This window comes from Alosa pseudoharengus, unplaced genomic scaffold, assembly GCF_046254945.1.
Source record: "Alosa pseudoharengus isolate Yale_2024_CS ecotype anadromous, Long Island Sound unplaced genomic scaffold, YU_APseudo_1.1 YU_APseudo_1.1_scf_16, whole genome shotgun sequence".
Lineage (NCBI taxonomy): Eukaryota > Metazoa > Chordata > Actinopteri > Clupeiformes > Clupeidae > Alosa > Alosa pseudoharengus.
Genome location: NW_027468630.1, coordinates 10,718,432 through 10,733,631, shown reverse-complemented (window position 1 = coordinate 10,733,631; position 15,200 = coordinate 10,718,432). Strand labels below are relative to the sequence as shown.

Here is a 15,200-nt window from a genome sequence, read left to right as displayed (position 1 = left end):
TTTTATTAGGCTATTGATTGAATTGATATTATTGTGTATTATAACTATTCTCCTTATTATATTTGACCTACATTCTAATCTGTTTCCTGTTCAATTTTAAATATTATTATGTTGTTTGTATTTATGTGTCGCTTTGGACAAAGGCGTCTGCTAAATCCATAACCATAACCATAAATAGAGTCAGAGTGTTTTTGCATGCCTAGGAAAGTGTTTTTGGTGTTTAATTTGATTTAGAGGTCACTGAATCATAGTGTATCACACTAAAGTACCAGTCCATAATTTTCCAAGACTTATTGACCTCTTGCCCGGAAAATTGTGAAGGCAAAGTTGAAGATGGACATGATGATAATGTCCAAATTCGACAGAAGCAGATGGGATAACCGCACCTAGCCTCCAAAAAGGTGACTATTGTTGTGACATCTGACAAAAAGGTGCATGCTATACTAATAAATCTAGTTTAAGATTAATAATTAACAATGCATGCCTATGCATGGGTCATGGTTTTGCCAAAGTCATAGAACAGCCAATACTATACGTATTCTAAAAGCATATGCCCTGTACAGTACATGAAATATAGCATCAATCAATGTATGTCACATATTCCTCCATAATTATATAATTGTCCATAGGTGTCCCTGTGCACAAGCCTTTAGTGATACAGGTGCAGGTGAGGCAGGTAAGTATAATTAAAAAAAATGAAAAATCAAAATCACCGCACACTGATCACTATTAATATCGTTTTTTTATTTGGTATGGATCGAATAACGTGTTTCGTCAAGCGCTTCATCCGAACGGACCATAAATAAACTATATATTTTCTCTATATAACCTCTAGATGTGATATAACACCAATTAAGACATGTCCCATCTTTCTCCATGCATGCACAATACATTGCCCTCTATTCTGTAGGTGAATCTAGTGTAAAGCAGATACATTTTGGTCTATACTGTCTAGGGAAAACAGATTAAACACCCCAAACTATATATTTTCTTTAAGCATATCACTTGTAAATGAGATATAACACCTGTTAAGACATATCCCATCTTCCCCCATGCCATCCACAATACATTGCCCTCTAGGCGAATCTAGTGTAAAGCGGATACATTTTGGTCCCGGTTAGGCATACTATGGATGGCTATGGATAAGTCTTTGCAATCGGCTACACACCATACACTGTGTATAGGCAAATGTAATTCCCATATAGACATTGAATCTAGGAGCTAAATAATTTCCATAAACCACATTTAATCGTTCAGTGATGACGCATGATGTGACGCAATGATGTTGACCAAGGTGGTGGGCAGAACATCTCTAATGCCAAGCCATTATAAGGCCACAACTCATTTTTGACATCAAGCAGAAACAAAGCCAGAATATTGCCAATGCACAGCCCTAACAACAACAACAAAAGAATGTGATACAACAGTCGAATAAAAATAAGATCAAAATGTCAAATATTAGTCAAAGCAAGAACACTGCAGTGTTTTGTACAACATACATATTGTCTGTTATACCCTTAAATTGGTCTACTGACACAAACTGCATAATCTAATTTTAATATCTTTTGTAATGTGTTATTTTGTTTACCCATTTATTGGGTGCACAAAAAAGAAAAGATAATTGATCAAATTCCAATTGGATCTGAGATAAAAAAAAAAAAGAGAAATAAGGTCTATCTGTATAATTCTGTGTCTGTATGCTACGGAGACCTTGAATTTCCCCTGGGGATCAATAAAGTATCTATCTATCTATAAACATATTAATATTATGACAATAAGACTTTTTGATCTAGTAAATGTAAATCCTCAAATTATGGCCGGGACTCTATTTATAGCCGGGCCTCGGATAAAAGCCAGGGTCGTGGTCAAATCGGACAAATGAAGGCCGGCCCCCAAATACAAGCCGGGGTAATAATTGCCTATAAGCACTAGAAGACATTGTTTCGATTTAACTCAATGAAATAAAAGAGCTCTTCTTAATATTTTATATTGTTGGTACAAGGATACAAGGATACAAGGAAGTTTATTGTCACATGCATATAGTTACTGGAAGTAAGAAATGCAGTGAAATTAAGTATGGTGTCAGCCTATTTGTGCATTTATGGGGGGGGGGGGGGTAAAAAGTGCAGTAGAAGAGGGGTTTAGTAGATTAAGTGGCAAGGGCTGCATAAGAAAGGTGGGGGAGGATTGCGATTGGGGGGGGGGGGCACCAACAAGGAGCACCCAAGAGCAACAGGGGCAAGGAAAAACTCCCTTACCAAGGAAGAAACCTTGGGCATATCCACGGCTCAAGGGGCTAACCCAACTGCCAAGGGTCTTGGTGTGTGTGTTGGGGGGATGACAAGGGAGATGGGATAGTGTGCTGTGTATGTGGGGAGAGGGCAGTGTGCAATATGTGTGTTGGAGAAGCTTCCTCATGAGACAATGTGCTGTGTATTGGGGGGCGGGGGCAGTGTGCTGTAAGTATGTTGGGGATGTGTGTTGGAGAAGCTTCCTGATGAAATAATGTGCTGTGTATGTAGGGGAGAGGGGGGGGGGCAGTGTACTGCAAGTATGATGTATGTGAGTGATGACAGTGAAGATGTGTGTGTGGGCGGGAGGGGAGTGGAGCAGTGACTGTGTGTGTGTGTGTGTAGTGTGTGTGTGGGTAGGTGGGGGCAGTATGCTGTAAGTATGTAGAGGATGTGTGTTGGAGAAGATCCTGAAGACAATGTGCTGTGTATGTAGGGGGGGGGGGGCAGTGTGCTGTAAGTATGTTGGGGATGTGTGTTGGAGAAGCTTCCTGATGAAATAATGTGCTGTGTATGTAGGGGAGAGGGGGGGGCAGTGTACTGCAAGTATGATGTATGTGAGTGATGACAGTGAAGATGTGTGTGTGGGCGGGAGGGGAGTGAAGCAGTGACTGTGTGTGTGTGTATGTATAGTGTGTGTGTGGGTAGGTGGGGGCAGTATGCTGTAAGTAAGTAGAGGATGTGTGTTGGAGAAGATCCTGAAGACAATGTGCTGTGTATGTAGGGAGGGGGGGGGCAGTGTGCAGCAAGTATGTAGAGGAGGCTTACTGTAGCAAGCAGTGTGCTGTATGTATGTGAGGTGATGACAGTGATGATGTAAGAGTGTGTGTTTTTTGTGTGTGTGTGTGTTGGGGATGGGGGGGGGGGGGGGGGGACAGAAAGGCTAGGCAATCAAGGACATGGGTAGATAGATGGAGGAGAAATCAAAAATAATAAATAAAAAGTTCTATAGAGATGTGCAAAAGTTGGAGAAAGTCAGATATGTGTGTGTGTGTGTGTGTGTGTGTTTTGACGTGTGATGAATAATAAAATAAATAAAAGGTCTGCAGCATAGGGAGAGGGATGTAAAAGTGCTAAAAGTCATGTAGGTGTGTGTGTGTGTGTGTGGGGGGGGGGGGGGTCATGAGTGCTGAGGAGTGGATGAGTGCAAAGTCAGTATAGTGTGAGTTCAGAGTTGGGAAATGTTTGAGAGTGCTGAGGAGTGAATGTGTGCAAAGTCAGTATAGTGTGAGTTCAGAGTTCGGATGGCCTGGGGATAAAAACTTCTCCTGAGTCTCTCAGTTCTGGCTTTGTGACTACATAGGCGTCTTCTTGATTTCAGCGGTAGGAATAATCCATTGTTAGGATGAGAAGAGTCCTTCAGAATCTTTTGGGCTCTTAGGAGTTGGTTTAATACTGTTGCCAATGAAAAGCCATTGTGGCCTACACCATGGGTCTCCAACACATCACTCTCAAGCTACCAGTCGCTTGCCACCCCCTTCTGAGCTTGAGAGGCTGAAGCAGTTACTAGGCCTACTACATTTAAACACAATTGTTGCCGCAAGGCATTCCAGCCTACAAATTTATTAAAAAGTAAATCACACATCATTAAAAAATAACTCAATTGAGGCAATAAGATTTCCATTAAAGCACTGCACGCGTTCAATGAATGAATGAATGAAAGCGGCTGCCTTGTCTCACAATAAACAGCGGGTGGAAATCCCGTGCCGACACATTTAAAATCCAATACATTAAGACATTTTTAGGCCTTACATACAAAAAAAATTTCAGAAGTTTTTAGACTTAATGATCCGTACAGGCCGTATGGGTTCACACACTGATTTTTAACACCATCCGCTTTGTGGAATACCCCGTCGCCAGCAGCTGTTAGGACACACACACACACACACACAAAAAAACACACAACACAGAAGGAACTGAAGTACACACTTGGAATTTTATTTTCTACAATGTACAATAGACATAGGAGGAAGCCGTCTTCCATAACGCATGGACTGAGGTAAAGTGGACAGTTGATAAATATACAGGTTTGTTTGTAACTTGTGTGTGTGTGAGACATTTGGTCATGGTTGATCCATTTACTTCTTCCACTGTTGATTTTCGTAGTCCCATTTGGCGGAAAAGCCCTCGACAGGGTTGATCCTCATATCCAACATCCTTTGCAACTCCTTCTCTTTCCATTCGGAGTCGAAGGTGTACGGCACATCACCATACACTGCATTAAAACAGACAAGACAGAGCACCAAAGTTATATCCACAATCTGCATAAATGATAAGCGATAAGCTCTCCATAAATACTTTACCTTGTGAAGAAAACAAGGGACAAATGTAGCAGTCGCTGTTTGACATACACATATGACATGCTGACCTTCATCTGAGGGACAAATTCCTTTTGAGGAAAAGGCTTGGGAAATGCTAAATACTATACCAGGGATCCAAATGGTGGCAGGGTGGACTTTTCAGGGTTTCTGTGCGGCCGTGCTCCTAATTAAACCCCATTTTGCATTTAATGTGTGCTCTATTCAAATTAATATGTAGAATAAAAAACATAAATTAGCCTAAATAAAAACTATTCCTGCTGCAGTATGTAACCCACCTTAAAGTTTGGTTACTAAGACCATAACTTTAAATATATAAATATGAATAAATAGAACAAATATGAATACATAGCAAGAAGCTGAGTTTACATGATTATATGTATTTTGTTTTGGTCTGCTTGAAAGTGCGTATTCTAAAAGACTTTTATCAGAGAGGGTTAAAGCGGAGCTAGTAATCAAGGATCTTTGCTTTTATTGTGGTATAGTCTCCTAGGTGACAGGGTTTGTTTTTTCACTCTCGAGACTCCACTTGAATGAAATTGATTAGACGTTACTGATAATCCTCTTAAGAAAAATAATACTTACTTTATCTAACTCTAATCTAACTTTTTCTAAATCTATCTATCGTATTGAATTATCTTACCTTTCCTTATACCCATTTTTCTACGGATTGTTGAAGTCCTGTGTTGTTTTAAATCTCTTACTCCGGTGAGTTAAAATACTTTGCTAGCATCCTGCTAGCAAGTGATTAGCACCGTTAGCTGAAAGTGCATTCATTTCAATAGGGTGATTAGCATGCTAGGAAACTGAGCTAACTATCGTAACACCCCCAATTATCACCACTTTTGTTCAGAAATTCTAAAACAACGATGTTTTTTAACACTTCAAAATAACATTTGCTAAATTAACCTTACATTTTTCAGTAGCCATAGGTGTGTAGATTTGAACAAAATATGGTTTGGTTCTTAACGGGAGCATTTACTGCCTGGAATATCCGATTTTGTTTACCACGCTCAGAGTTATAGGGCTGGCCTGATGGGTCGCCTATTTACACCGTTTCAACGGCACATGGACGGTCATAGATATATACACTAGATGTCGCCTTCTGCTTCTCAGCATGCGTCAACACCGCCGCCATCTTTGTACAGGGATCTGAATCGCTAAACTAGTTCTCCTGTATTGTCAGCGTTACCTATTTAGCGACGTTTGGCCATCCCCAGCGATAGAAAACCTTTTTAGTGATTAGCGACAAATTTGGGAACTTCTCACAATGATGGCAGATCGGCTTCTTTGTTGTTGAAACGTAAGAAAATCACCTTTCTCATGGCTTTGTCATTTATGAATTCAGCTACATCTCGTTTGCCCATGGCACTGACCCATGATTATAAAAGTAACGACTGGCGTAGCCTATGTAGTAGCAGAGGTAAATGTTCTACAGATCTACAGCAACTTCTGGTGAGATTACAACTTACATGAGTAAACGAGACGAGGGGTATGTGGCCTCAACCAGAGCCTGTCTACGAAGAGCCTGTTTACTTTCATTGTATCGAACCTGGTTGCAGTTTACTCATTGTTCCTCTAGGGGCCGCCGCTAGCTAGTGCAGAATGAATGGGAGTCTATGGGGCTAGACGGGTAAAATGTATCTTTATTATCGTCTTAAGCTTAGTTTTCTGTAGACTCAACCATAAATACATGCCTGTCAGTTGGAACAACCCAAAAAATTAGATAATTGCTTGAGATTTTGACGATTTATGGTGATTTTATTTTCGCTAGATCTTTGCCCAGATTGACGCTAATGCATTATAGAGGAGTGGATCACTGAAGCAAGATGGCGTCTCGATTGACGCATTCGTTCCAATGAACAGCAGTAGTCAAGGCGACATCTAGTGTATATATCTATGATGGACGGTTAGACCGAGAATTCTTGTCGTGAAATTAAAATTCCACTGGAGCTCCAAGCGGTTGTGTACACGCAGCCTTACAACACTGTTTACAGCTCTTTGAGTCACGGTAAAATGTCATTTTTGGTACATCTAATTTAGATACACCTATGGTGTGGGTGGTTGCGTCTCTTTAGGAGTCCGCTGTCTTGGTTTGGAAATGGATATAAGTGACACATACACGCAAATACGGGACCGACGGTAATAGGGGGAGTTCCGATAATTAAAAACCAATCGGAGATATGCTTTTATTTGATTGTTCTTTTAAGTGCTGCTATTGTAATGATATTGTCTTTATGTATGTTTTTGAGTAAAATAAGTTGTAAATGAATATATTGAATTACATGATTTTAAATATATGGCCGTTGGTAGTAACGACCTCCTAAGAGATAGGAGACGTTAATATTAGAATGTTTAGAGGTGCGCGCACAGTAGTAGCCTGTGTGTGTGAGTGAGAACGGCACCTCTTCTCTCTCATTACCAGCGACGCTAACGTCGTAGTTTGTGCCTAGCTAAGTTAATAGGACTTAATTGAACTGGAATTGTAGTTCAATTGGAATTTAATGATATCTTACGACTTTTATATTTCATATATAACCTTAATTGTATTCTCAAACTGCTGTATGCAGATTTTTTTTTTTTTTTTTTATGTAGCTGCTACATTGGAACACTGGATGGCGAGTCAGTCCCCTTGGATCTACGTTTTCATACTGGATAACCAACCCCTTGAACTGATATTTCACACTGGATAACCAACCCCTTGAACTCGACCCCTTGGATCTGTTCCCTGGACACAGATAAGATATTTCACACATACACTGACATTGTACACTCACACCACCCGGGTTTTTCTTTTCTTTTGGACATTTGAGTTTTTTACTATTGATTTGATACTTTGAATTTTTAAGAGCTCTTTTATTATTTTATAGGGTTTTGTATTTATTTACTATTTATTTTCTATTTACTAATATTTCCTCTTCTCTTAGAAAAAAGATATTCTTGCATTTAATAAACCTGCATTATTTCTTTATAACATTTTACATACTGGTGTTCTTGTCAATTTACTCCCCCCTTAATGCCGAACCTAGAACCGGCCTAAACACTTAACAGTAACCCATAGAAGCACCTCTTTTTACTTTAAAGTACATTTTTTATTAAGTAGAGCAGAGGGGTGCTACAAGTATATTACATAAAAATGAATAAAAATTGAATTGAACTATAGGATTTGACCTTTCAAAAACAAATGCATGAAGCATTACTTACGTTCTACTCATCCACTCAAATTAGCCAAGTTCCTCTAACCAAGATTGGTAATAGCCACATTGCTTGACAGGACACAACTCCAGTTCATGCCACAAAATAATAACCTTCAGTACCTAGTATGTGTTGACAATATATTTACAAATGATGTGCAAGTAGAAGTCCAGTTCTACCCAAATCTTGTTTGCTTTAGCTCTTGCCATAATAGAACACCAGAACTCCTGGAGCCTTTAGCCTTTAGATGTTATTATAACCTACGTCACAAAGTCACATCCAGCACCATAAGACTACGGTCATCACTTACCAAACTTCCTCTGCCACAGCACAACGAATCCAGTAAATCCAAAAAAGAAAAGCATGCCAGCAACAACAGATTTCCACTCCGCTGATCCCTTGTTCATCTCAGCAAAGCTCTGATTGAAGCTGATGCGGTACACTGTCAAAAAAATAAAAATAACACAATAATATAGCAGATATCTTATATAGATAGATAGATAGAGATACTTTTTTGATCCCCAAGGGGAAATTCAAGGGTCTCAGTAGCATACAGACATCACACACAACATGCACTTACCAACAGCAGAAATGGTAAACATAAGTATTAATACTTGTTTACCATAAGTAATAACAAAACTAAATACACTATATAAATGAAATTAAGAAAGTCCAATGTGCTTGAGGGTGATCAAGCATAAGACGCTTGTAGTGACAGGGCCGGGACTGGTAAGGTGCTAAAGGGAGTGAGTGTCATGGTGAAGGTGCAAAAAGTAGTCCAACCATAGTCCTTTAGTTATGTGTGCATGGAAAGGTGCTCAAGAGAGTGAGTGTCATGGTGAAGGTGCAAAAAGTAGTCCAACATTAGTCCAACAGTGCAAGAGTAAGGTCTAGAGACCAGCATAAATAATATGGACAAATAGGAGAGTAAAGTATAATGTAGACAAGGTAAAATAAAAAACTATTTCAGTGCAAGAACAAGGTTGAGGTAATAGGGTTATAGCCATTCATTCATTCAGTATTGTAGCAGAAGCCTGACCGCAGCCATTGATCATGTGTGCTAATATAGCATGAAAAACAGTGTGTGTATATATTTATATATATATATATATTAGGGCTGTCAATCGATTTAAAAAAAAAAAAATCGAATTAATTACATACTCTGTGATTAAGTAATCTAAATTAATCGCATATATATTTTTTGCTGTGAAAGTATTTTAAATATTTAAATTCAAATGCATCATTGATTAGTCAGCATTAGTGACATTAAAGTTCAAAAACTCTTTTATTATTATTTTCACTGTTCAAATAATTGCCATGATGATCTATGATATGACCTAATATCCTGAGGAAATAAATTCAAAAAATTTTTTTTTCACATACAAGGCATTTCAGATATAACCTAGGGGACACAATGAAAATAAATTAACACTCCCCTGTGTGTTAATGTCAACACTTATTTCTTTGCATTGATGTGCGACTATGGCACTTATTTCTTTGCATTGATGAACTCCAGTGATATGCAAATTCCTTGCTGCAGACATTGCAGAGGACTTTATTTTCAACACTTTATTTTTTATCAACACCATCAGGCCGTTTTTTAAAAGTAAATGTTCCAATCAATGATCCAGGCAGCACATTTTCTTCCCTCTCCTTCATTTTACAGTCTAATTTTTACTGACTTGAACGGCTCGGGGTCAAAGGTCATATGGAATCGATTAATCTGCACTAATTTTTTTAATCAATTATTTTTTCTCAAATTAATTAATCGAAATTAATCAGTTATTTTGACAGCCCTAATAAATAAATATATATATATATATATATATATATATATATATATATATATATATATATATATATATATATATATATATATATATATATGCATTGTTTATTCTGCTAGTTTCCAGAATAAACAATGCAGTACACTGTCCAAAAGAAAAACACACACCACAAGGTCACACTTTTTTTTTAAACAAAGTCACAAATATCATTGCACATACATGCAATTTTCTCTTCATTGGACAATGATGCCCAGGAGCCCTTCTCCTTCTCCTTCAGGGACTGCTGTTCAGGACTCAAGTTCTGGACAAACTTGATGTCTGGAAGTGGATTCTCACGGCGGTCAAAATAAGACGGGAGTGTGTAAGGCTCCACCTTGGCAACTCCTTCAAAAAGACCATTTCTGTTAGACATACAATCATCTATTGCCAAACACACATTTGAACACAACTGTGACAAAATAATTAAAAAAATGAATTACAAATAACTTACCATGTCCACCACGAAGGCAGACTGAGGTGGAGATGGCCCTCCTACCAAGGACACTCAAGGCTCTGGTTGCCAGCATCTATAAATAATGTTATGTTAATGCATCACCTGATGTGAACCCATATTTACATTGACTATAACACTACTTGAGATCAGAGCTTTAATTGAAGAATAACTAACACTTTTTGCTATTCCTGACAGATGTAAACAGACATAGAAGAAGTTGAGCAAATTTAACAGTTACCCTCTAATGGTTAATGACTTACTGTGCATTTATAAGGACATCTATATGAACAAGTCAATATTTGTCTTAGAATAGCGTGAAATCGCATTCAAATATCACTAATACACCATTTGAAAATGTTAAGAAGGACCGAACTCTGAAATTCCATGTTACTTAGCTAAAAGCCCAACTTGTTACCAGCCGGTAGGCCTATACATCTCTGCTATGTTAGCTGGTTAGCGAGCTAGCTAACGTACACAAGTCACAAGGTCATATTCGTATTTGCCATTAAACTAGCTAGTCAACGTGTGTTAGCTTATGTTATATCAACATTAGGAATTTCACCAGATAAGAATAGCACGATTTGTTACATTGGTATTGAACAGTGTAAGCGAGATAAGTTGACGTTCATAAATATTCACAAAGCGCTGCTAATCATCGGACATCCAACCTATTCAATGGATGTTAGCTATATTGCTAGCATTCTTCACATACAATTCAGTGTTGGCTAACGTTAGCTCTGATGTAGCCGCGTCAAGCAGTGTTACTCAATGTCATTTTCCATCTTTCGATGGACTGTTCAACTTTCTCTTGGTGATTTAAATTATTTATACTCATAGTGAACTACTGGCCGATTTAACGTCACAGCTGCTACTAACAATTTGCCGTAAGGTTACAAATACATGTGGTTTTTAATCAACTTCACCTACCTCTTTTCAGCTCCCGGTTACCCACGGATTCTGAGACGTAAAGGAAGTACCTATATTAAATCCTGCGCTTGCGTACACCGTGTCGTAAACGTTTGCCAAGTTGAAGGGTCAAACTTTAAACATGACTATATTTTTCTCCGTTCTAAAACATAAACTGAAACAGAGGAAGGAAAATAATAATATCATAATATTTACTGTTTTACTTTCATACTTGAAACGATCTTTTTTCAAGCGCCATTGTGGCTCAGAAATGCATTTTTACGGCCTTTTACTATGAACCAAAATGGAAGTCATCATTATTACCGAAATGCTTTACGGTAACTTGCCGATGATCCTCTGGGATCCTACAGTGGAATTTCACGCTAGTGGGAAGTTTAAGAATTAATTTATATTTTGTGCTTTAAAGTTCTCGGGCGAATGCATGTACTGTGAGATTGAAGTTTAAACGCTTATATGAGAGACAGAGGACATCTAATCCAACATAAGTGGCTAGCCCAGGTTAATTAACGTTACATGGATATGAAATGTATTAGTTAGCTAGCTAGATGCTTAGCTTAGCCTAGCTTTATAGAAACGCTGCATTTTGCCTTTAACGTTACATATAGTTAGCACCACCATTGTAGATCTTTTACATTAGCTCTGAAAATGCCCATTAAACTGACAACTCAGGCGTACTGTAAAATGTTACTACATGCTGCCAAATATCCTCACTGCGCCGTGAACGGACTTTTTGTCGCCGAAAAGCAGAAGGAGAAGAAAAAGGACAGTCACAATGTTCCAGTCATATGTGTGGATTGTGTACCTCTTTTCCATGGCACCCTTGCTTTAGCACCTATGTTGGAAGTAGCGCTGACATTGGTAAGAAGTATTTTTTTTAGCAATACACCATCATTTCTATGGACACGTGTGTTATTATTTGGAGAAATTCATAGGCAATCACTTTATGATGATTGATAGGTAACTGTTTAGTCTTTACAGCACTTGAATATTCTGGATAACGTTAGTCTGAATTTGTATACACATGGGATTACTAATCAAATACGAATACATAGTTGAAACGACATGCATTGTATTTGGAGAGAACCTGTTTGCACACGTCTTGTTCTTTTTCTCCTCAGATTGACACATGGTGCAAAGAGAACAGATATGTCATTGCAGGTTATTACCAGGCTAATGAACGCACGAAAGACTCAAGGTAAATCAGTTAGCACAGCTGAGTAATTATGACAACTCTCGTGAATGGAGTGTGTCCGCCAGCATTGCTTTCCATGTTTGAGTTTTAACTTAATTTCTTCTCTAATAGACCAAATCAGGTGGGTGAAAAGGTCACTTCAAGGATTTCAGAAAACTTCAATGAGGCCATCATGATTATTGTAAGTTTTCTGTGATATGTCTTAAATACACTATCGCTCAAAACCAGTTAGAATTAGAAACAAACAGAAAATCACATGTATAGCCAAAGACATAAAGTGCTTTGATTGATAATGTGCTTCCATCATATAATCCTACATTTGCAGTATTATAGCTCAACTGCATGGTCATTAAATAAGTGTTTCATAATGTGGCTCAATATGGGTCTCTGCCTTGTTGAAAGATGAACTTAACTCCAGTCAAGTGCCATCCACAAAAAAATATGTTTATCGAGGTGGGAAATATTTTTTGAGCTTCTATTGCGTTCACTCCTAATGTTTTAAAGGCTTTGCATTCCCTGGCAATAGTTATGCGTTCCCTTGCAATATGTTTGCATTCCTTCTCAAAGTCAAAACTATTGGGAACGCAAAAGTATTGCCAGGGAACACAGTAGGAGCTCTAAAAATGTCCACCTCCAAAAAAAATAATTCCCACCATGTCCCTTCAGGAGCTCCGTAACATTGAAATATATATATATGTGTGTGTGTGTGTGTGTGTGTGTTTCCAAACTGTGGTGCATGTCTTTGTCTTATGTCATCTATTTTTTATCATTGCCTTCTGAATTCAACAGAAAAAAATAAACTAAAGCTCTGCTATTTAAAACTAAACCTCTGACTAAGGCTAATGAGTTTGTATTATCTCATGTAGGTGGACAACAGCCGTTTCACCATGGGATGCTTTGAACCAATTGTAAATATCTTTGATCATCATGAAAACAAGTGGAAGTGCAGGGATGCAAGTGTGTAAGTTCTGTTATCCACGTACTATTTTAAATGGCAGAGGGGACCTCATGTTACTGAAACATACTGTACAGAACACCTTGCACCCCATAATTAAGAATCAGTGAATGACTTGCCAGAATTCAAAAGGAACCAAGAACACCACAATACTTATATTTATAATACTTATATACTTATATACTTATACTTACACAACTTCACCTGGCAACAGTTTTTTTTTTTTCTGAATGATCCTTATGTTCTGCAATATACCTCAATTATAAAAAAATACATCAGTCTTCTTCCTACACAAAAAGATAGTATAAATGGCATCTCAAACTTAATTTTCAAAGCTTACCTGTATTTTTCTATCATTGAACAGTGTCAGAGATCGCTAAAGTCAAGGCGTGAAGGTGTGCTTGAAAAATAAGTCCACCCACATGTCACAAATGATTTGACCTCTTTCATCCATTTAATTATTAAATATGATTATAATTAGATATGCTGTGTGTGGGGACAGAATGAATCTGGTGCAGATCAGGTTTCCAAGTCTGAGGATTCTGTCCAAAGCCATGCCAGTCACACTGTGATAATCGGTAAAGATATATTATAAGTCACAGTTGACACATCCACACCAGACAGGTTGGGGGAGGCGTTGATGAATGTCGAAAACCTGAAATTGTGTCAGTCTCAGTCACCTACAACGGCATGCATGGATCCAAATCAATCCCACTGTGTCATCTCTGTCTGTCTTGTTTGTGTTTTACAACTGTGGCAGTTGATGTGTAAATGGTAATTTGTTATTGGTCAATTTCCAGTGACTCTTTTGAAGACTGGGAGGAAGCCCAGAGGATTACCTCAACACTGCTTGACAGCAGGTCTTACGAGAGCCTGGTAGACTTCGATAACCATTTGGATGACCTCAGGAACGACTGGACAAACCCTGAAATTAACAAGTCCGTCCTACACCTTTGCTAAAATGCCTTTCTTCAGTGACCTGCAGCAAAGCCATCAATGCCAAATAAAGGGGGACCCCTGTTTGCTATGGAGTTCGTTCCTGGCAATTCTGTGTATGCACACAGGAGGATCTTTTCTAAACGGTTAATAGACAAAGCTTGGCATTGCGCACTCCCAGTTGGAGTCACATGTGATATAGCACCCCCCCCCCCCCCATTTTTTGGTCTTCTAAAGTACAGTATCTGAAAAGACTACTTGAATATGCACATTTAATAGGGAATAATGAATAATGATTTTTTAAAAAATTATAATAAATGTTTAATCTCAGTTTCTGTAGCCTGGTAAGAGACGATGAAATTATAGTACAGAGCCATTCAATTGTCCTGCAGGGTTGTAATTAAAATGTTATTAAAATTAAAATGTAACTTTATAGATAACTGTTATAAGTCTTAATATATATTGTTGTTTAAAATATTTTCCTGGTTTACCCTTAGTTATTATATAGACTGATACTTTGTCAAGGAACACACCTTGATTTTTAATGTAATATCTTTGGCAAATTTGAAGTATTTGTTATCACGGCGCTGAATTGAAATAGCTGGCTTCATGAACTTCATGGAGGTAAATGTTTGTAAAAAGGGATTTGAATGAATGTAAAATAAAACATTTTGAGATAAGCCCTTCTTTGTAGAAAATGGTCTTTGCATGTTTTTTTTACACTACACAATTATGTGAACTCGTATGTGAAATTGTATCCTGTCAAATGAGCTTGTTTAGTTACAGTACTACAACTTCCATTTTATACATAGGCCAGAGCAATGTGATGGAAGAGAAAACGACCAAGAGCATTACAATATGCTAATTCATACTAATTTGCTTATTTCAATCTTTTATTAGGTCATCAGAGGAAATTACAACAGTTGTAAGAACAATATAATATTTGTTAACAATATAAAACTGATATATTTGAAGATGACTTAAAAAGTTATGGGAATCAGAACACTAAAAACAGGTAGAAATGGGATAATCCCACCAGATAAACGGCATGCACAAATGACAGGTTAAGTGTTGTGCCAGAGGATGTAATAAGAAGACGGGCTCTT

At 37.9% G+C, this 15,200-nt stretch overlaps 2 protein-coding genes across 2 annotated transcripts; one reads left to right on the top strand and one right to left on the bottom strand.

Annotated features, from left to right (window-relative positions):
- Positions 1–4,208: 4,208 nt before the first annotated feature.
- Positions 4,209–11,114, bottom strand: cox4i1 (cytochrome c oxidase subunit 4I1). Its single transcript, XM_076286995.1, has 5 exons — positions 11,012–11,114; positions 10,082–10,157; positions 9,811–9,975; positions 8,115–8,246; positions 4,209–4,506 (listed from the first exon to the last, which is right to left on the bottom strand). Exons 2-5 carry the CDS (start codon positions 10,155–10,157, stop codon positions 4,370–4,372), a joined length of 510 nt encoding a protein of 169 aa, XP_076143110.1. The 5' UTR covers positions 11,012–11,114; the 3' UTR covers positions 4,209–4,369.
- Positions 11,115–11,317: 203 nt separating this feature from the next.
- On the top strand, positions 11,318–14,774 carry emc8 (ER membrane protein complex subunit 8). Its single transcript, XM_076286993.1, has 5 exons — positions 11,318–11,869; positions 12,130–12,206; positions 12,315–12,384; positions 13,070–13,164; positions 13,959–14,774. The coding sequence occupies exons 1-5, from the start codon at positions 11,657–11,659 to the stop codon at positions 14,116–14,118; spliced, it is 615 nt and encodes a 204-aa protein (XP_076143108.1). The 5' UTR covers positions 11,318–11,656; the 3' UTR covers positions 14,119–14,774.
- Positions 14,775–15,200: the final 426 nt, after the last annotated feature.